The sequence below is a fragment of the Antechinus flavipes genome, chromosome X (assembly GCF_016432865.1).
Source record: "Antechinus flavipes isolate AdamAnt ecotype Samford, QLD, Australia chromosome X, AdamAnt_v2, whole genome shotgun sequence".
Taxonomy (NCBI): domain Eukaryota; kingdom Metazoa; phylum Chordata; class Mammalia; order Dasyuromorphia; family Dasyuridae; genus Antechinus; species Antechinus flavipes.
Genome location: NC_067404.1, coordinates 21,452,825 through 21,476,505, shown reverse-complemented (window position 1 = coordinate 21,476,505; position 23,681 = coordinate 21,452,825). Strand labels below are relative to the sequence as shown.

The following is a 23,681-nucleotide window of genomic DNA, read 5'->3' as shown; positions in this document are numbered from 1 at the left end:
TCCAAATAAAGAAAGAAATTGGGAGGGATGGGCTGATAGAGAAGCAAAGATGAGGGAAGGAGACAAGAGAGTGATACTTGGGTGGGCAGATGTTAGGCAAGGCAAGTTAAGGAGCAGCATCAGAAGGGATAGGAAAGACAGATATGCATGGTGGGGGGAGAAATGCATGTGTACATCTACAGATGTATACATAAACATATCTTTTCTTAACTATAGCTTGGGAGGCAGCTAAGTGGCACAGTGGATAGAGTACCAGCCCTGAAGTCAGGAGGACCTAAAATATAGCCTCAAAAATAGCCTCAGGCACTTAACACTTCCTGGCTGTATGACCCTGGGCAAGTCACTTAACCCCAATTGCCTGGAGGAGGGGAAAGAACTATAGCTTGCTGGGGAGGGGAGGGTTACTGGGATAATAAAAGAGGGGAAGAGAATAAAGTAAATAAGGTGTGCAGCAGAGAACAAAAGAACAGCTTACAAGAAAGTAAATAAAAAATGATCATTCATGAATATAATTTCTTCTTATATATACTTTCTTGATCTCATAATCTGTTGTTATACATTTTGAATCCTCCCTCTCGGTCTACTGGGCACATGACAATGTTTTCTTTTGTTTTATTTTGCATTCTTTTTCTGTTCTTCTTTTTCCTTATTGTTTTTTCAAATAATTTTTTTTAAAAGACTCAAAAATATAAAAGAAAAAAAAAGAAAAAAGAAAAAGCACTTACTAAGCACCTAGGACTGGAGATACAAATACAAAATACAAAAAATATGAATCAATCAGTTAACAAGCATTTATTAAGTGCCTGTTACATATGTACCAGGGAATGGACTAAGCTCTGAGAATACAAAGAAAAAAAACAGTCCTTGTTCTCAAGGAGGCTCACAATCCTAGAGGAGGTAACATACAAACAACTACTACAAACAAGGTATAGCAGAATAAATTGGGAATAGTTTCAAAAGGGCTTCTATAATAAGAGGCTTCTGGTTACCTCCCTAAACTGACCTGACTAAAAAAATAACTGTGTTCCTCCTTGAAATACCAATCACTACAGAACCAGAACAATTTACACACTAACAGCAATATTGTTAAGATAATGAACAGTGAAAGACCCACCATGACTCCAAAGGACAAACAATAAAAAATACTATCCACCTCCATATAGAGAACTGATGGGCTAAGAGCGCAAACAAAAGCATATTTTTTCTCTTTTTTCTTTTTTTTTTTAAAGAAGGAAATATGTTCTGCATGACTTCATACATGTAATAAAAAGGGTATTTCTTGCTTTCTCAGTGGCTGAAAATAAAAATTAAAAAATAAAAATAAAAAGGAATTCCCAATCACTCCTTGATCTGGTACTCCCAAAAAATCTTTGAAGTAGCTGTGAGGGGAGATGTGGGTTATACACCTTCTTTTTCCTACACTATCTTTGAATATCCTCCAAGTGGACCTTTTTTTTTTTTTTTAAAGAAGGGCTTTGAACCATAGGATAGTGAAGACCTTAGAGGCCCTCGTGTTTCTGAAGCACGAGTGTTTCCTAGAAATAAACCACATCTAATCATAAAGAAGGAACTGCTCTTGTGATGGAACCAGGGACTGCCGGATACCAAAACACTTCCTAGCTATATGACTTCTGATTAAGTCACTTCACCCTATTTGTTTCAGCTTCTTTATCTATAAAATGAGCTGGAAAAGGAAGCTCATTTTGGTTGGCTCATTTGGTGGACCATTGCCAATCATTCTAGTACCTTTGCCAAGAAGACTTCAAGCGGGGTCACAAAGAATTGGGTCATAACTGAAAAATGACTCAAAAATATAGAAGTGTTGAAGCATGAAGCATGACTGCACATCTATATAAAACTTACCTTCTCAAGAAGGAATGAGGGGAGAATTTGGAACTCAAAATTTAAAAAAAAACAAAACAATTTTTTAAAATGTTTACTTGTAATTGAAAAAAAAAATAAAATGAGGAGGAGAAAAAAATTTTGGGGACAATAAACACAGTGAACGCTAAATAACATCACAAAGAACAAAGCCACATTTTAACAGACTGAAAAAGACTTATTGAAATGAAAGTTATCTGTAAGTCAGCTATATGTTCATAGTCACACCATTGATTTCTCAGAGCTAGGATCAGAATTTATAATAAACAATAAGAATAAATATGGTATAAAATTAAAATCAAACCCTAAATTATTTAAACAACCTATTAAAAATGGGAAATGGATAACAGAAATGACATCTGTGGTGGTTATAGTCTCATTCAGAAATTAATGCAAATTAATTGCTACAAAAAGATTGGAAGATCTCCCAAAAATGACTTAGCAAATGCTTGTCTTAGTTGCTGAATAGAGAGAGAGGGCCACCCAAAAGCAAAACTAATTTGAAAAAAATCTTACAAAGACAATTGATGACAAGCCATTCTCCAATTGATAAATGGTCAAAGGATATGAACAGACAATTTTCAGAGGATGAGATTGAAACTATTACCACTCATATGAAAGAGTGTTCCAAATCATTATTGATCAGAGAAATGCAAATTAAGACAACTCTGAGATACCACTACACACCTGTCAGATTGGCTAAGATGACAGGAAAAAATAATGATGAATGTTGGAGGGGATGCGGGAAAACTGGGACACTAATGCATTGTTGGTGGAGTTGTGAACGAATCCAACCATTCTGGAGAGCAATCTGGAATTATGCCCAAAAAATTATCAAATTGTGCATACCCTTTGATCCAGCAGTGTTTCTATTGGGCTTATATCCCAAAGAAATACTAAAGAAGGGAAAGGGACCTGCATGTGCCAAAATGTTTGTAGCAGCCCTGTTTGTAGTGGCTAGAAACTGGAAAATGAATGGATGCCCATCAATTGGAGAATGGCTGGGTAAATTGTGGTATATGAATGTTATGGAATATTATTGTTCTGTAAGAAATGACCAGCAGGATGAATACAGAGAGGCTTGGAGAGACCTACATGAACTGATGCTAAGTGAAATGAGCAGAACCAGGAGATCATTATACACTTCGACAACGATATTGTATGAGGACATATTTTGATGGAAGTGGATTTCTTTGACAAAGAGACCTGAGTTTCAATTGATAAATGACGGACAAAAGCAGCTACACCCAAAGAAAGAACACTGGGAAACGAATGTGAACTATGTGCATTTTTGTTTTTCTTCCCGGATTATTTATACCTTCTGAATCCAATTCTCCCTACGCAACAAGAGAACTGTTCGGTACTGCAAACATATATTGTATCTAGGATATACTGCAACATATCCAACATATAAAGGACTGCTTGCCATCTAGGGGAGGGGGTGGAGGGAGGGAGGGGAAAAAAAAAATCAGAACAGAAATGAGTGTCAATATAATGTAATTATTAAATAAAAATTTAAAAAAAAAAAAAAAAGACAATTGATGATTATGAGTAGTATAATCTCATACTATAAAAAGAAACAGTAAAGGTTAAAAACCATTATATAGAAAGCTTTGGCAAGAATGTCAACTAAGTCATCATGAGAGCATTCAAGGATAAAAATTAAAAGAGTACAAAGAAAAGAAAAATGGAAAAGGTATTCAAAAATCACTTCAACAAGCTTAAATTATCACAGATCCTAGGGTACTTATAGAGAAAGTAGAAATGATACTAAAGAGAACAAAGATGAAGGAAAGTAGTCGATTGGATCAAGCGATTGTGAGGGCATTCAGAATCAATATACAAGTTATCTGAAGGGAAGATCACAAATGCCTGAAGAAAAAACTTCAAACCTTATTAATAGCCAAGAAGGGAGACCAAGAAAAGACCAATAACTATCAACCTGTTTGCCTACTTCCCCATCTATGAAAAATCTTTTAGAATTACCTTTTCACAAATTGAAGGCATCCTAAATGAAGACAGTAGTAGAGAAAAAGTAGGCCTTTCTTGCAAGTGGTACTCAACAATAGTCTCATAATTATTTAATTAAAAGATGTAGAGAATAAAAGATATTGTTGTGTTTATTGTCAATTATAAAAAAGTATTCAACTCCATACAACAAAACATCCCCCTTACAGACTCTTGTAACATTCAGGATTCTTTAGAAGACATAAAAACAAAAATAATCCTGATCAATAACCCTCTAAAATTAAATATCAGTTGAGGCATAAAACAGGGAGATGTATGCTCACCAAAATTATTTGTCACTTTGATGATGGAGATCCAGCGCAGAGTCCAGGTCAAGAAAGGATTTCCTGTAGATTGTGAATGCCTCCAGATGCTCCTGTTTAAAGATGACATTTTGTTGGTTGCATCAAGCCCTAACACCTTACAGAGCCTCCTGGAAGAGATCTTTAATCACTGAAAGGACTTTGGCCTATCCATCACAGAGGAAAGATCAAATGAATGAAAAACATCAATCATCCAGATTTCAACATGCATCAGTATGGAAATACTATATGGCTATCGAGATAGTTATCTAGACAGACAGATATAGATATAAATGAGATAAATAGTACGGATAAGCCAGACTCAGATTTGAAAAAGAGAAGAAAGGACTGGATTGCTTTTGGAGAACTTCAGGGCTTTTTACTCATCCTAAGCTTCCCACAACAACAAAGGCCCATCTTTTCAATACAAAGATTTTATTGGTAGAGCTGTATGACAGTGAGACCAAGGATGTTTATGCCTCCAGGGAACTAAAGATGAACATCATAAAAAGGGCAACCAAAAAAGTATTTCATATGTGAGTAGACAGCAACATATACAATAACAAGGAATTCTAAAGAAGACCAAGAATAAATGAGGGCATCAAAAAGTAAATGACAAAAAAATAGAAGATGAGCTGATCACATTGAAAATGTGAAGGATCAAAGGTGGATGGCTAGAATACTCTACTGACAGCCTCATAATTGGGGAAAAAGAAAGGAAGACTTCCAACATAGAACCCATAGGAGTATCACATTGAACAAGCAGGCATGGATGGCTAGAGCTCTACATCACTGGAGGGAATTCCTGGATCTATTTGATCATAGATCTATTTGCGTATTTAAGGAAGTGAAGGATAAACCTAGAGATAAGAGCTAAACTAAAAGCAGGCTGGTTTGGAGGCTACTAGGAATTTAACAACAATCTCTCATACTGCTACAGCCAAAGTACTTTTCCAACCAAGATGAAAAGTGGTTCTGCCTCTTACTGGTTGAATGACATCAGGCCAAGTCACAGTTTCTCAGCATCCCAATTTCTGCATCCTGGTGAATGAGAAGGCTGGACTTGTTGAGTCTGTGTTCTCTTGACAAAGATACTGGAGAGGTTCACCATTTCCATCTCCAGCACATTTTACAGATGAGGAAACTGGGGCAGTGAAGTGACTTGCCCAGAGTCATACAGGTAGGAAGTGTTTGAGGATAGATTTGAACTCAAGCTTTCTGACTCCAGGTCCAGCACTCTCTGCTGCTTCACCATCTAAATGCCCTAGGAGATTGGATTAGATGAGCTCCAAGGTTCTTTTCCAGACCTAAGGTTGTGAGCATTTGTAAAAAGGAAAAAGCAATAGGATTTCAGTCAGAATATCAATTCAAGCTATATCACCAGGCCCAAGTCATTTCACCTTCTCTGAGTTTTAGTTTCCTTATCTGTAAAACACTGACATTATTACTTACACCACCTACATCATGGAGTTGCTATGAGGAAAGCTCCTTGAAAACAATCAAGTCTCATAAATATCTAAAAAGATAATCCCTAAATTGCTATATAAATGCCAACTGTGAGCTAATATACTCTGCTCCTCACATCATTCTGATGAAACAACTTAGCAAAATCTACCCGCTCTGAAACCCAAACCTTGTTGCTCTGAATCCAATGTTCTTTTGCACTATCCTGCACTGCCAAGAGTCTTCATGATAATGAGTCCTTAGCTGGGACTTGGTATTATTTATATCCTAGTCAATTTTACATCATCACCATTCTTTTCATAGAAAGATGGAGCCTATAATTTGGAAAGGGGATCCACAATCAAGCTACTCAGGAATGCCAGACATCCATTAGAATGTATGTGTGGTTCCCACAGATGGGATTGTGCCGTTGGGATAAGCATAAACGAAGGATCCATGCATGTGTCCACCCCACAATGAAAAATCAACTACTAATCCACTCACATTTCTACAGTACTTTTCTCCCAATAACCAAGTAAATAATTTACAGATGTGGATACCAAGGCTCAGAGAAGTCGATACTTGCTTTAGGCCCACAGCTTGCAGAGTCTTGGCTAGGACTCAAACTCTGACTCCAAGTTCCGCACCCATTCTGCTATGTAATGCTATTCACAAGGTACAGAAATTGTTGCTCAAACCACAGACACTAACCCTCAAAAGCAGTGCTACTGCTTTGAGAATAGTGCCAACTACTCCCAAGATTCATCACAATCTAGCTCTAGCCTATTTTTTTTTCTGCAAACCACAGCCATGATAGTTCAACTGTCTATAATTTTAAAATAATTAACCAATCATGTAAGAGATTGAATTCAGATGACGTTGAGACAAAATTACTTTAAATAAACCTTATACTCCATCTGAGCCAAAGACATGTGATTTATTCACTAGTGATTACAGAAATTCAAATGAAAACAACTCTGAGGTATTCATACTTATCATATTAGCTAAGATGATAGGAAAAGATAATGATAAATGTTGGAGGGGATGTGGGAAAACTGGGACACTGATTCACTGCTGATGGAGATGTGAAATGATCCAACCATTCTGGAGAGCAATTTGGAATTATGCCCAAAGGGCTATAAATAAATACCCTTTGATCCAGCAGTCTCACTAGTGAGTCTGCATCCCAAAGAGTTAATAAAAGAGGTAAAAGGACACACATGTGCAAAAATGTCCATAGTACTCTTTATAAAGAACTGGAAAATGAGTAGATGCCCATCAGTTGGGAAATGGCTGAATAATTATGGTATATGAAAATAATGGAATATTATTGTTCTGTAAGAAATGATGAGCAGGCCAATTTCAGGAAAGCCTGGAGATTTACACGAACTGATACTGAGTGAAGTGTGCAGAACCAGAATATTGTACAAGACGTGTTGATCAACTATAATAGACTTAGCTCTTTTTTTTTTTTTAAGTTTGTATTCAAGACTATTCCAATAGATTTGGAATGAAAAATGCCATCCACATCCAGAGAAGAGAACTATGGAGACTGAACATGGATTGAAGCATATTTTCACCTTTGTTTATTTGTTTGCTTTTTCTTTCTTGTGCTTTTTTCCCCCTTTTGGTCTGCTTTTTCTTGCACAATATGACAAATATGGAAATATTTTTAAAAGGATTGCACATATTTAACCTTTATCAGATTGCTTACTATCTAGGGGGAGAGGAAAAATAAGGGAAGGAAGGAGAAAAATCTTACAAAAAATTAATGTTGAGGGGCAACTAGATGGTAAAGTGGATAGAGCACCAACCCTGGAGTCAGTCGGGAATTCAAATCCAGTCTCAGACACTTAACACTAACTAGCAGTGTGACTTTGGGCAAGTCACTTAACCCCAATCGCCTCTCCAAAAAAAAATGAATGTTGGAAACTCTCTTTACATGTATTTAGTAAAATAAAATTCTATTGAGAAATAAATAAAACTTTCCACGATCTGGCATCAGAACTATCTTTCCAGACTGCTTACACATTATTCTTCCCAAGAATTCTGTTTCTACTTGTTCCCTGTACACATGACTCCATCTACTGCTCCCATGATTTTGCACAACCTGTATCCCATGCTGGGAATGTAACCTTCACCTTTTGGAAGTCCTAGCTTCCTTCAAGGATGAGTTCAAGAGCCATCTCCTACAAAAGACTTTTCTTGATTTTTTCCATTTATTTATTTTGCACGTATTCTAGATTATTTATATATATGTATAAGTTTTTTCCACCCAAGTAGAATGTAAACTCTTTGCGATCAGGAGCTTTTTCTTTATATTTGTATACTCAGCCCTGAAGCAGTCTATGGAGAAGTAGGCAAATCACCATCTCTCACTGTCTCTAGAGAAATCTAAGATTTTACATTTTGTGAATGTGCCAATCTGTGATAGTAGGAGTACCAAAAACTCTATGAAATTACAGATCTAAGAACAAAAAAATTCCCCAAGACCTAACACAATGGCTGGCTCACAGCAGTTACTTAATCAATGATGCCTGAAGTAAATTCAGAGAAACTGGGGAAGATCTGTCTGAATGGATATAAAGTACAACAACCAGAACCAAAACAATAATATACATCATAAATATAGCAAGGTAAGTGTAAAGAATATGAAAAAAGTCATACTCTGAATAATCATAATAATCAATTTTGGTCTTAAGGAACTGTTCAATGAATCATACATGCCTCTTTTCAGCAAAGAGGCAAGGTGGGGGATTAAAAAAAAAAAGTCATATACACTTTGTACATCACTTATTTTTACTTATATCAATTTTTAAAAACATTACATGGCATCCAGCATCCTCTGTTGTGCAAAGACCAAGCCAGTGAAGCTAAGAGAGACCAGGTTAGTCCTCAGAGGAAAGATAGGCCTCCAAATTGAGGCCTAAGTGTCCCCTTCCCCCAAAAAAAGCATTGCCCTTGATTCAAAAAATGACTACACATAAGACATAAGAATATTGTATACAGTATCAGCAACATTATTTGATGATCAACTGTGAAGGACTTGATTCTTCACAACAATGCAGTCAATCAAGACGACTGCAATGGACTTGGGATGGAAAATGCCATCCACATCCAGAGAGGGAACTATGGGGATTGAATGTGGATCAAAGCATAGTATTTTCACCTGTTTGTTTTTTCTCTCATTTTTTTTTTCCTTTTTGGTCTGACTTTTTCTTGTACAACATGACAGACACAGAAATGTTTAAAAGGATTGCACATATTTAACCTAAAAAAAAAAAGGGGGGGGGGGGGGCGGGAGTGGGGAGCGACACCAGACTGTATTTAAGGATCCTATAGGGTACATACTGACTTAGAAGACCATATATTGACATTTATCTACATTCTACTGCATTTTTTTAAAATATTTCTAATTTACATTTTTATCTGGTTGGAACATTTTGACAACCTTTGGACTAAGGCAGAGAGGTAGGAAAGCCCAGATTATAAAGAGCAGAATTATAAATAAAAACAACTTTGAAAGACTGAAGAGCTCTGATAAAGGTCATTGAACACCACTCTATCATTTTTCTGATGAGAAAACAGAGCAAAAGGATAAACCATGTCTCCAAAGGATTGATGATGAAGCACATTACTCACCTACTGACAGAAGTAAAAGACCCAAGGTACAGACATATGCTTCTGGATATGGCCACTATATGGATTCATTCTGTTTGACTATGCTTAATTCTTACAAAGGTTTTTGGGGGGTTTTTCTCTTTAAGTTTCTAACTGGAGGGAGAAGGGGTAGAAAGCTAGCAATAGGAATTTTTTAAAAATACATACTTAAATGGGGATTTTTATAAAATACATAGAAAAGGACAGAAGTTCTGAAGGAAGCACAAACAAGGAGAGTTTGATGGCAATATTTACAATTGATCATGGACTTCTTAAAAAATGCAAGCAGTGTGAAACATCCAGTTTCATATAAAAGAAATCATGAAAAGGAAATATGTATGAATGAAATCCTGTATCCTTTAAAGTACTGAAATATGTATATCTATTTAACAAGGCATAGGCTTATCATATATTTTAGAACTGTCTACTTAAAAAATATTGTTCTAGACATTTCCTTCTTGAGAAACACTTCATTCCTTCAAAATATGGCATAAACAAAGTATGCAGGCATGCCAAAATGTTTGTGGCAGCCCTTTTTATAGTGGCTAGGAACTGGAAAATGAATGGATGCCCATCAATTGAAGAATGTTTGGGTAAATTGTGGCATATGAATGTTATAGAATATTATTGTTCTGTAAGAAATGACCAGCAGGATGATTTCAGAGAGGCCTGGAGAAACTTAGTATAAACTGATGCTAAATGAAATGAGCAGAACCAGGAGATCATTATATACTTCAACAACAATACTGTATGAGGATGTATTCTGATGGACTTAGATATCTTCAACAATGAGATGAACCAAATCAGTTCCAACAGAACAGTAATGAACTGAACCAGTTACACCCAGAGAAGGAACACTGGGAAATGAGTGTAAACTGTTTCCATTTTTGTTTTTCTTCCCAGGTTATTTTTACTTTCTGAATCCAATTCTTCCTGTGCAACAAGAGAACTGTTCGGTTCTGCACACATATATTGTATCTAGGATATACTATAACGTATTTAACATATATAAGACTGCCTGCCATCTAGGGGAAGGGGTGGAGGGAGGAAAGGGAAAAATCAGAACAGAAGTGAGTGCAAGGGATAATATTGTAAAAAATTAGCCATGTATATGTTCTGTCAATAAAAAGTTATAATAAAAAAATTTTTTAAATAAAGCATGCAGGGATGCACCCCACATCTGAACTTAAATTTCCAGAATCCCTAACCACAACCTGGTCTCTGGGTTTGCTCAGGGCCCAAAAAGGACCTTGGTAATTTGTCCTCAAAGGATTTTCAGAATTAAAAACACAATAAATTGATAATTACCATCCGTAATCATAGCCAGAAAAAGGAATGGCTTTTCTTCCCCTTTGAAGTCTTAAGAACCTGACTCCTAGTTTCCATACACTGAGGCTTTGACAGGATTTCTAATTGTATACATCTATTCTCTTTGTGACTGGCTTCAGCGATTATTTGAGAATCAAGTTCTGTTGGGATTTCTCATCTTAACTTCCTCTGAAAATTACTGAGTCAAAACAACAGAAGCTTCTGGATAATTCTCATGGTAAACTGAGGTCTTTGCCAAGTCAAACCAATTGCAATTAAAGTTCACAAATTTGATCAAAGATCTTTACAGCTAGACAAAATCTTTAAGATTATTTGATCCAACAACTTAATTAAGTTGTGCTTATTTCAATAAAGCAGTTTGAAAGAATCCCTGTTTAGAAAGAGCCAATTCCTATTCTTTAGCTTCTAATATCTGTCACCTCACTGGGCCCAGAAAAACTTGGTGAAGTCTGATTTTAAAACCAGAAACTCCAGTTTTACCTACCTGCACACACAACCAAATCATCAATTTATTCTTACTCTACCTAAGACCACTGTGGTAGACTTGGTAGCATGGCCTCCAATCAGAAAAACTTGTTTCCCACACCGAGTAAAAAGGCAAGAAATTCCGACAGAACAGGCACCAATATGAAGTCAGGGAACTTAAATCTGAATTATCTGCTGTGCCACTTATTTTCACTGTGATCTTGAGTAAATGACTTCACTTCTCTGGGCTTGTTTCTTCCTCCTTTTTGCAATAAAGGGATTGACGAGGTAGGATTGAACCTACCAAGCTCGAGTTTAAGCCCTCAGTTCTCCCAAGCCTAATGTTTTAAGTCATGGTTTTGAAAACCCAATTTGGAATCTGGTCATTGTGGTCCACTGTATGCACTTGAAACGCAGAAGGTCGATTTGGGGGTTGGGGGGGGGAGGAGCTGTGGTTCCCCTGTATTCGTTCATTCTGCTGCCTGTGACTCCATTCTCAGAGCAACAACTGAACTTCCACATACGGGGTACCAGCAACAGAAGTGACAATGCTTTAATTCCAGAACAAGAGCCTATAGTTAAGGGAAGCTTATTCTCCTCCCATGCAGAACAATAACAGCTATCTGCTGAGACAGGTGTCCCAGAATGCTCATCAGCAAGAAAGAGCATTTTCTTTCACAGGGTGCACCGGCTCCACTCAGCTCAACGCTCTGCAGCTGGGAAATGCTCAAAGGTGATGATGCTCAAAACAAGGCTTTCCAAGGTGCCTGCCTCCAAACGCCCCGCCAGCAGGCCAGTGTGGCAGGGCACGGAAAACTTTCAGGGGACAAAAGTCACGGGCATCCTACTCGTTCACTTAGGCCAAACTTCCAAAAGTAGGGCTGAGGTGGGTCCTCCTGCCTCCCCCTCCCCCGCAAGCCGCTCGGTGTGAGGACCCAAAGGTGGCTGGCCGCTTGCTCAAGCACACCCCGTGTCGGGCCGCCAAACTTCCCAGGCTGGCCAACTCGTTCCCTCCCTCTTTCCTAACTAATCAAGTCCAAGTAGAGTCTGGCCGGTCTCCCATTCGCCCTCAGGGAGAAACTCGACTTGGGCTGCTGGGGCTGCACGAAATGGGGAAGGGAAGCTCCCTCCCGCGCAGAACGGGAGACCGCGACCCTGCCCCTCCCCCCTCCCGTCAAAGCCGACTCGCACCTGCGAAACCGACGTCGTGCAGGCCGGGAGGCGGGGGGAGGGGGATGCCTCTTCCTTACTTTCCCCCCTTCTTCCCCTCCCCCGACCGGCCTCAGGCCAGCCTTACCTCCATGCAGCAGGAGCGCTGAGGTGAAAGCTAGGGCTAGAAAGCGCGCTGAGCCCCCGTAGAGCATTGCCGGAGAGCAAGTGGCGAGGGACAGATGAAGGAGGGGGCCCGAGAGGACCAGGAGGCGCGCTAGGACACGGGAGAACGAGGAAAACCGACCTTCGGGGAGGAGGGGAGGCGCAGACAACACGAGGAGACGAGATTCCCGAACGCCCGAACCAGCCCTCCGCGCACGCACGCGCACGCACGGGATGAGGGCACACGCAGCGCGCGGCTGGAGCGCGACAGGCGCGGGGCGGGCCTCGAGAGTGGGTGGCGCGAGGCGGGGCGGGCCCGAAGAGGGGAGGGGCGCGGATTCCAATGATTGGAGATCGGAAGGGTGACAGCAATGCTGCAAAGAGAAGGCTCCTAAGAGGCTGGGCTGGCGCCGCAGCGGGCGGGTTGGAGCTGTGGCCCGGGCCGAGCTGGCCGTGATTGGAGGAGAAGGAGGTGGCCAGCGCCCGAATCAGCAGTACGACTTTGCTGCGGCAGAAAGTCCGAGGGTGGGGCTGGGGGAGGGAAAGGGAGGGAAGGGGCGGCACAGCCTTTGTTTGCCTGACTCCCGGGGCGCCTTCCAACCACACCCCAGTCCCCTGTGAGCCTAGCCTAACGGGGTGCTATGACGGCAGCTCAAAAAGGGTTGCCCACGCCCGGATTCTTGGGTCACTCTCTACCTCCTCAAGCGACGGTCCATTCCACGTAGGAACAGTTCTAATTGCTAGAAAGTTTCTCCTTAGGAAAAAAAAAAAGAAAGAAAGAAAGAAAAAGTTTTTCCTGCAACTAAATATAAATCTGCTTCTGCTACTTTCACCCAGGTGGACTCTTAGTTGTCACCTATTCCAGGTCCTTTATTTTTACAGGTGAGAAAACGGGGCCAAAAAGGCTTCTTCCCATCTACCTACAAGTATTCCCAAATCTCTTTCGGATCAATACCACCTCTGGACCCTTCCAAAGCATCTCACCATCACCAGCTCATCTCTATCTACCCCTTACTGCTATACTCGAAAAAGCTATGTGTGTCCAATATCTTCCACACAAATTGCTTTCTCCTCAACCTCTTTGCAATGCCAAACACTCCGGAAACTGCTCCTTTAAACCATCACAACCAAACCTGATGCTCTTTTTTTCAGTCCTCATCCCCCTTGATCCCTCTGTGACCTTTGACACTATTGACCACAGTCTCTTGCCAGGTACTCCTTCCTAATCTTCAATGACACCACATTATTTTAGTCTTATTTTCACCCCTCTAATTGCTCCTTCTCTCTCAGATGGCTGGCTTCCTTATCTTACCAACCATATTATCAATACTCTATAAGGCTCAGCCCTTGTTTCTCTCTGTCTCTCTTTTTTTTTTTTTTTCCTGTTAAAATGTATTGATTCATTTTGGTTTTGATACATTGAACCTTCTAAAACTCGTAAACAAACACAGTGAAAGTATGTATCTTCCAAATCAAAGCATCCTTTGTTTACAGAAAGGAGGACTGTGTCCTCTAACTTTGACAAGGTAACTTTAACACTGCCTGGTGTAATTGACCACGGTTTTGTTCCTTGGTCCCTTTGACTTTGTTTATATAGTTAAGGTAGTCATTGTGGAAACCGTTCTTTTGGCTCAGTTTCCTTCCCTCTGGCATCCCTTCTTATAAGTCTCCTCCCGTTTGTCAGAATTCTTCATTTCTTATGGCACAGCAATATGCCCTTACATTCATATATCCCAATTTGTCCAGCCACTCCTCAGTCTTTGGATCCATATTTGTTTCCTGCTTTTATTATCATAAACAGTTCTATGAACATTTTTTGTACCTATGGGTCCCTCCTTTTGTCATAACCACCTTAGGATACAGTCCCTATAATGAGATCTCTAGTTCAAAGGGTCTGGACAATATAATATCTTGCATAAAATTAGTTTTTAGGATGGTGGAACCATTTCACCACCACACCAGCAGTAAATTAACATACCTGTCTTCCTACTGATCCCTTCTCCTCTCTCTATACTCTGTCACTTGTCAATTTCATTTATTCCCAATTTCTTAGATTACCACCTCTGTGCAGATGACTCCCCTAATTTATACCTCCAGATCCTATTTCACTTCTGAGTCCCAGACCACAAAAATAGGTGAAGGAATCCTACTAAATTCCTTTTTATGATCTATAGATATGGTGTTGATACCTAAACCAGGAAGAGAGAAACAGAGAAAGAAAATTATACATCAGTTCCAGACCACCCTCTCTCCAATTGTCTACATATCTCAACCATAACATGTTCCAAATAAACTTGCTCATTCATTTGATTTCATCATTTCTGTCTGTAATATCACCATTGATCCACTATATCAGGGTCATAATCTTGATTTTATCTTTGGCATTTCCCTCTCCCTCATAGTTATCAGGCTCTGTGGATCCCTTCACTAAAACAGAGAAAATTACAAAGGAGATGATTGGGGTGGTAGGAGGAATGAGAGGATAGAAACTACACTGGCCTGGAAAGCTCTAGTCTGCCTTTGTGAACAGTTACCTGTGTGTCCTTCAGCAAGTCACTGCTCTCTGTGCCTCAGTTTTCTCATCTGCAAAATGAAGATTACATCACATGGTCTCTAAGTTGCTTTCCACCTTTGACAGTGTACCATTCAACAGCAAGACGATAGAGCAAGAGAAAAAAAAGACAATTAAAAAAAAAGTTATAGTTGGTTGGAAACTAATATATCTGTATTCATATGTGCCAAACATAGCAACTATCTATATGTATATGTGTATGTACATATATATATATACTAGAAGATACCATTTTTTTCAAAAAGCTAGAAGACAAAAAAATTGGCATAAATATAGCTATAAATGGAGATTTAAATCTGCAAATATTATATATTCCTAAATATATTTAATTATGTCATTACTCTATCCAAAAAACTTTAGTATTTTTAGTTGCCTCCACGGTAAAATACAAATTAGTCTATTTGATATTTCAAGCCCTTTGCAATCTGGTTCTGATCTATCCAGACTAATTTCACATTACTCCTCTCTCTCATTCCACATTCAGTCAAACTTACCTTCATACTATTCTCCATATATTTACAGACCCTCTCCTTCCTTCATGTCTTTGTCCATGACTGAGTACTATCTATCCCTTCTAACCTCTGCTTCTTGAAATCCCTAAATCCCTTTAAAGCTAAACTCAGATTCTTCTTTTTCAAACCATTACCCATCAACCACCCCCATCTTAGTGCCCTCTTCCAGCCCATTTGACTTTGTATTTATTTTATACATATTTTGCATTTAGTTATCTACACACATGTCATCACTTCCTCCTATTATGATATAAGTTCCTTGAGGGCAGGAATTATCTCATGTTACTTTGTAGACCCAGCAACTGACCCAGAGCATTGTAGATAGCAGATAAAAAAAAAAAAAAATGTTTGCTGCATAAAAGGGAATCTGGACTTTTCTCCTTTTCAAGGCCTCATTATCATGAAAATGATTCCACTGGCTCAAAAATTTAAATGCAGAACACCTAGTCTTTCTCTGAAGGACTGAATGTCACCCAGCTAGGGCAAAAAAAAAAAAAAAAATGTTTTTTGCCTTGATGGTTTCCCAAAGGAATAGGCTGCTCTCTCAAGTTCTTTCATAGGCTCAGCTGAGTTCCTAGGAAATCTGCATAGGAACTTGGCAAGGAATATGACTGTCTCAGCCCAATTTCCTCTGCAGCTTTTTTCAAGCTGTGGTGCCTGACCCTGGGAAGAACAGGCCCCAATGTGTGGCTGCTGAATACCAGGCCCCCCTTACTCATCTGCAAAATGAGGGGATTAGACTGAATGACCTCTGAGGTACCTTCCAGTTCTAAATCACTCTCTTCCCTCCTTGGATGTGGAGGGAGAAAAGGAGATGGAGAAGGAAGACTAAAGGTGGGGAATATGGCCTGTACTGTCATATAATGTCACTGTCAGTTTGGTTTAAATGTTCTTTTTAACACAATAGCTTTCCCTTGGGGAGAGGGGGATATAAGATTGTGCTCTTAAAACAAAAGGCTCCAAGAAAACATAAAGGGAAAACCTACCAGTTCCCCTCACCAAACAGAGCAATAATTTTTCTGGAGCTTCTAATTTCAAGAACTGGCTTGATCACTGAGAGGTTAAGTGATGTGTCCGGAGTAACAAAGCCAATATGTTTTAGATCCAAGATTTGAACCCTGTATCCCTTTCTCCAAGGCCAGCACTCAAACCAGCAGGTGGTACTGCTGCTCTAATATGTGTCTGTTACCTCTTCCCTCCCCACCTCTTAAGTGATGAAAATCAGACAAAAAAAAAATCATAAAGTTCATTCCCACAATTTTCTGTGCTTAATATATTTCATTCAAGATCTGACCCATCTCCTACGGCATTCCATATACTGACCAATTTGCTAAATTCATTAGAATCCCTTATTGTTACCGCTTATTAGAACCAAGGACAGAAAGGGTAAGTTGGGCTCTTCAAAAAGAACTGCAACAAGGTCTATAGCTGACAGAGAGCTTAAAGAACAAGTCAGGGGACCTGGGGTTGAATGGTTGCTTTACTACTTACTGAACTTGGGTTTTGTCAATTATTGTGTCTCAACTTCCCTGAGCTTCAGTTTCCTTCCCATGAAAATAGGAAGAATGTTACTGGCTCAGCGTCAGCCTTAAGGTCTTTATAAATCTTAAGGCACTACAGAAATCTGAGTTATTATTATATATGTGTTTGCTGACTTGACTTCTCTTTTTTTCTTTTTGAGGAGTGTATAAGAGGAATTCCTAAAACTAGCTCTAGCACAAAGCAGTAGTCAGGGAAATCCCTAGACAGAGATTGGCAGCCTGGGTAATTTTTGCCTGAGGAAAGGGAGGGGAGGCCCAAGGCATGCGAAGAACAGACATAATTCTCAAATCCCAAAACCTAATTGGGTAGGTAAATTACCAGAGTATTTGGAGTTTACTGGGATCCAAAGGATTGAAAGGGTAAACTCTTCTCCTATTGTAATCCTCTAAACTAAGTGACTCCAGTGGAGATTAGGAATCCAAAATGTTAGGAGTTCAGGGAATTGAAACTATCCTGTTCAAGCCACTTCAGTGATGTTTAGACCTTTTTTTGGGGGAGGCCTCTTTGCTTGCCCCAACCGGTGCTAATTCTCTACATGGCTCTGAGTAAGCAGTCCCATCTTTTGTTTGAGCCTTAAGGCCTATTTTCAGAGCAGAATGCTTCTTCAGGCCTAAAGTCCCATGGCTTGGTGGAAGATTTCTACCGATTCCAAGGGACACATTCCACACTAGTTCTTAAATTCTCTTCCCAGGCCTGTACCTGTGCAGTGAAGGTAGCCCTCTTGCCTCCACAAATCAAGAATATCTTGTACAATGTATTCTTCTTCCCCATTCATCAATGATTTAAAGATTATAATCTCTTAGAGACTTCATTTCCTCAACTGTACAATGGGGATAATCCTCCTGTATTCTCTCTCTCACAGGTTTGTTGCAAAGAAAACACTGCAAACCTTAAAGTGCTACAGTGCTATACTGAATCTCCTTAAAGACCAAATATCATGTATAATTTGAAATCCTAATAATTTCAATTCTATAGGAGGGAAATAATCAGTAACATGCAATAGAGAACCTAATTTATTCAGAATTTTCATAGAACACTTATAAAGAACTTACTAAGTGCCAGGAACTGTATTAAATACATGGTGGTATAAATACTAGTAACCAAGATATTCTTGCCCTCAAGGAGCTTACATTCTAATGGATATACATACATAGGGAGCCAGGAAAGGGACTGAACAATGGTTGCGACTTGAAGGGGAAGTTTATATTTATAAACAAAGAAGTGAATTAATTCTATTCCCCTCCCCCACCTCCCATACCAAGGGGCAGGATGGAATGGCTTGGGAAATATTTAATTAAATAATTAATAATAAAATAAAACATAGATAATGTTGATATGTGCTTTTTCATACATATGTATATATTCAGTTTTCAATAAACTGCTTCACGTCTTCTAAACTTTCAACCCATTTCCCCTTCCATGCTTGAATATCAATATGAGTCTCTCCTTTGGACATTATAACCTTTACAATCCTCTCATTTCTTCTCTCACTCCTCTCGTAGCAATAACTTGTATTTATACAGGGTATCCCCTGAGGCCCTGGGAGATTTAGAACATTAAGAACTTATCTTTTTTAGGAAAAAGAATATCTGTAAGATGCAACAGAGAGTAATTGAGTCAAGTTTTAGCATGTTAAATTTTCAAATCTTTGCGTTTCAAAATGTTTGCCACCATCATATATATACATATACATATGAAAAAATTAAAACCATTTCTAGTGATATGAAAAGATGTTCTCAATCATTATCAGTCAGAGAAATGTAAATTAAGACAATTCTGAGGTACCACTACATGCCTTTCAGATTAACTAAAATGACAAATGAAAAAATAATGACTAATGTTGGAAGGGCTGCGGGAACATTGGGACACTAATACATTGTTGGTGGAATTGTGAAGGGATCCAACCATTCTGGAGACCAATTTGGAACTATGCCCAAGGGCCGCCAAACTGTGCATACCCTTGATCCAGGTGGAAAATGTCATCCATATCTAGAGAAAGAACTATGGAGACTGAATGAAGATTGAAGCATACAGTTTTTACTTTTTTTTTTGTTTTCCTTTTCTTGTGGTTTTTCTCTTTTGTTCTGATTTTTTTTTTCCCAACACGACTAATCTGGAAATACATTTAAAATGTTTGTACATGTATAATCTATATCCGATTACTTGCTGTCTTATTAAGGGAGGAGATAAGGGAGAGAGAAAAAAAAATTGGAACTCAAAATCTTACAAAAATAAATGTTGAAAACTATCTTTACACATAATGGGAAAAATAAAATACTACTGAAAAATAAACATTAAAAAAAAAGACACCGCAATTTTAGAATTAGGGACAATGATATTCCATTACATTCATTCAAAAGAACTTGGGAAAAGCAAAGGACCTAAGCATTACTTCTGCAAATTTTCAAAGGTGTTTTCCCAGAATTGGTGAAGTGTAATCCAAAAGAATCCATAAAACCTCAACAAGAAAGAATCCAAGATTTAACAAGCCAAGACATAGTTGAACTCCAAATCTATCAAGATAAGGGAAAATACAACTAACTTTCAGAAGAAATAAAGATGGCCCTGGAATCAGGAGGACCTGAATTCAAATACAACCTCTGACACTTAACACATCTTAGCTGTGTGACCCTGGGCAAGTCATTTGGCCCCAAATTTCCCCACAATCAATAAATAAATAACTGGGGCAGCTAGATGGCACAGGGGATAGGGTCCGGCTCTGGAGTCAGGAGGAGCAGTAGAAATAAAGAAATCATTTAAGAAAATACAATTAGAATCAGAACAGACTTTTCAAGGATGAAAATAAAATCAATCAATAGACCTTTATTAAGTGCCTACTATGTGATAGGTACTATGCTAGGTATTAGTGATACAAAAACAAAAATGAAACGGGCACTGAGCTCAACAAGCTAATATCCAAATGAGGGAATAGCTAGAAACACTGCCTGGGAGACCAGGAAAGGCCTCATAGGGCAAGAGACGATAGTGACAGCCTCTACAGAATGAGAAAAGATGCTATGCCTGAGGCTTAATTGGCAAATCCTTCCGGTACCCAGGGTGACCTCCATGCCATATGAGACACTATAATAGGACTTTGTGGTTATAAATGCAACGTCTCATTCTAAACTAGCATAATAATATAATTTTATTTTATATTTCATATTATTTAATAATTATGAGTCATAAAAATGAATCCTTTTGCTTTTCTTTATAATATTTAGACCCCTGTTTAAAAGATCCCTTTGAAAAATGTCTGCTCTGAAATCTGTATGTGCCATGCAGCAAGCTGAAAATATCAGCCGGTGAGGTCATAGAAATGCTAATCCTACATTTCTGAGTTTTTTTCTCCCTAAGCCAGACATTGCAAGTGATCTGCAGTGCTCCAAGGTGCCAAAAAAAAAAAAAAAAAAAAATGTAGTAAGTGTATTCTGCCTGAAGCTACAGGTTTGTCTTTGGAAGTTTTTGGTTTGGGTTAGAAACTGCACAGCTCTGTGGGAAGGGAAGGGTGGCTTCTGTATTGGCCCTGCCCAAGCTAGCAGGCAAAATCAAGTCTCTGCAAAGTCAAAGAGTAGCACTAATGATCTCAAATCTCCCTCCCAGTTCTAACAATTTCTGCCTATCAATTTATCATTATGAGTCTTATGAAGTAGACAGTAAGAATTTATTTTCCCCATTTAGCAAATGAGGAAATCCCAGACTCAGACTGAGTAACTTATCCTGAGTCACTGAACAGGTAAATCATAGAGGCAAAATTTAATTCAAGGTCTTTAGTCCCATGCTCCATCCCACTGCCCATCTCATTCTGCCCCTATCCTTACCCTTGGCAGTAATTGCAAGTTGCTGGATCAAAAAGACTAAAGTTCAATGCCATTCCTTTTCACAAACAGAAAAAGGGAGCAAGTTTCTTTTTCCTCTGAATTTGAGGTGAGGGTGGGAGTGAAAATACACCAGAACTGGAGGGCATGGCCACCTGGAGTACAGAAGAAAGCATTTTCAGGACAGACAGCCAGATAGGATTCTCAGGCACCAAACTAGACCAAACCATTCACCTTACTGTGAAGGCCATCCCCTTAGCTTTCATGTACATGCGAAAGTGCTAGGTGCAAATATCCTGAGAATGAAGAAAGAGTTACATATTATACTTAGGAAAAGGAATCCTTATGTTGAAACATCCTTATCAGAAGATTTCCATGAACAGAATTAGGTCAAAGAACATTCAATAACAAGGCAGCTACGTGAACATCAAGTAGGGGCCACATTCAAAGCATTTGCAAAGACTGATTTGAACTCTTAATGGTTGACTTCTGGAGTCCAGTTTAATGAGCCCAAGACAATTTTTCTCCACTTGACAAAAACAGATTATGGATGTAATTAACTGTATTATTCTGAGCAAAATTGTCTCCTTTCTTCCCATTTAGTGAATGTGCCGCTCTTACTGCCCACTCATGGGCCCTGGAGAGCCAGAGAACAGGAGGAGACCACCCATGTGGAAGGCCTCTGCTGAAAAAGAATCACCAAGTGGGATCATGCAAGGCCGCATGTGGGGTTCCAGATACAGAGGGGCTAGAGATAGGGGAGTAGAGGATGGGGGGGGGGGGCGAGGGGAGGAGTAACAGAGTCAAAAAGAACAGACAGTAGGGGCGGGTCGAGCTTCCCGGTGTCCAAGAGTGCAAGTTGCTGGATCAAAAAGACTAAAGTTCAATGCCATTCCTTTTCATAAAACAGGAAAAGGGAGCAAGTTTCTTTTTCCTCTGAGTTTGAGGTGAGGGTGGGAGTGAAACTACACCAGAAATGACAGAGTTGCAGACCATTTGTCACCCTCAATATCTTACTGTCAACAAGTGCCATATTTCTTAGCCCTTCCTTCCAGTATGACCTGAATGAGCTTCAGATAAACCTGTCTTTGCCTTTGAGAGAAGTGACCATCCCAGCAGAAAATCATAGATCCAGACCTTGAAGATAATCTAGTCCAGAGGTATCAGACATGAGGCCCACAGGCCCAACTACATGGCTAGATTCCCCAGTGATCCTGAACCAGATTCAAAGGTAAATGATTAACATTTAACAGAATAAACAAAAATACAATAGAACATAGATAATGATATGTGATTTTTTTTTTTAAGTGAAGGTGTGGCCTGCAGGGATCCTAATGTGTGGTTTAGTAGTCCCTTTATTATTTGAGTTTGATGTAACTGGACTATATATTCCAGAGATATTCTCACCTCTACCTTGGATTATGCTATTTTTCATATGTGGAACGATCTTTCCACTCCCCTATCTGTATAATGTTACCTTCCAGAGACATACAGAATGAGTTCAAACCTTCTTTCACATTACGGCTTTTGTGTCTCCTCCTAAATCTTCTCCAGAACCATCCTTCATCTGACATAATTTCCAGTCACTTCACCATCCACCCTCAGAATCCCAGAATCTTAAAGTTATGGAAGGCTCCATAGGATTCATTTAGTCCAGCCCAATCTTGCATAAGAATTTCACTTCAAACCTGACAAGTGAACATCCATCCTCCACTGCTGGGGACCTCACGACTTCCTCAAGTAGTCTCTTCCATATCTGGGCATCTCTTAGGAAGTTATTCCTGTCTGCGATCTCAATTCAACATTTACTAAAGATCCATAAAGACACAAATAAAAAGTCCCTGTTCTCAAGCTACTTACATTCTATTGAGTGGATATGATGCGTACAGCAATAAATACATTTCAAAGAGGAGAGTGGGCTAGTGGAAGAGAGATAGAAGGGAAGGGGATGGAGATTCAGTAAAAGCCTGTGTTTGAGGTGGTTGGGGAGAAATCTAGGAATCCCAAGGAGTTGGAGGAGGGAATGCATTCCACTCAGACCACCTGTTCTTCTTCGTCCTGCTCCTCTGGCAGTTCTTCCATTTGTCAATGTCCTCCCTAAAAGGCAGTCCCCAGATGTGAATCCCCCACTCTGTGTTGCGGGCAAGCATTTGATAAACTTATAAGTGCTATGCAAATATGAGGTACTGCTATTACTAACAGATGACAAGAAGAAAGAATAACAATATAGCCTAAAATCCACTGTCTCTTTTGGTAGCTACATCTCACTTCTGTCTTCACTTCCTGGGGTCCATTACTTCTGCTTGGAATGCCCTACGTTTATGGAACCTTTGAGGCTCGGTTCACATCCTGTGCCCTCCATGAAGCCTTTTCTGATTCTCTCCCTTGCAGTTGTGCTCCCATGCTTGTTCTTCTCCTGTGCACATATTACATTCTACTTTGTGTTCTAGATTCAAAAGACTCAAGTTAATTGGGAAAGCAAACACATCACCATCATCACCAAACTGCCTAAGTGTGTGGACGGTCCCATGTCCCCTACTAGCCTCTACCATGCTTTGGAGACAGAGATTTTAGTGATGTTCTTTGTCTCTTCCCTCTCCCTCCACTCTGCCCAGAGCTCCCAGAACATTGTAGATCTCACTGTTGAATCCTTGAACAGAAACTATTATTGAGCTAAACTCTCCCAGGCTGTGGCAAGTTTGGGGGTGGGGGTGGGGAACCTATTCCTTTATCCCGATTATATGAAGTCATCCTTACTCAAGGTTCATTACACCAAACTTTGGGTGTAGATGTGGCCTAGCCTATGAAAGATACTTTCAGAAGGTCCCTATTGTGACTC

General features: G+C 39.4%; 1 protein-coding gene across 1 annotated transcript in view; it reads right to left on the bottom strand.

Annotated features, from left to right (window-relative positions):
• CD99L2 (CD99 molecule like 2) overlaps window positions 1-12,880 on the bottom strand; it is a 110,558-nt gene extending 97,678 nt beyond the window's left edge. The window contains exon 1 of the mRNA XM_051968493.1: window positions 12,385-12,880. Within this exon, the coding sequence (XP_051824453.1) occupies window positions 12,385-12,451 (67 nt within the window). The 5' untranslated portion in view covers window positions 12,452-12,880. The remainder of the gene's footprint in view (window positions 1-12,384) is intronic.
• Between the last annotated feature and the right edge of the window lie 10,801 nt (window positions 12,881-23,681).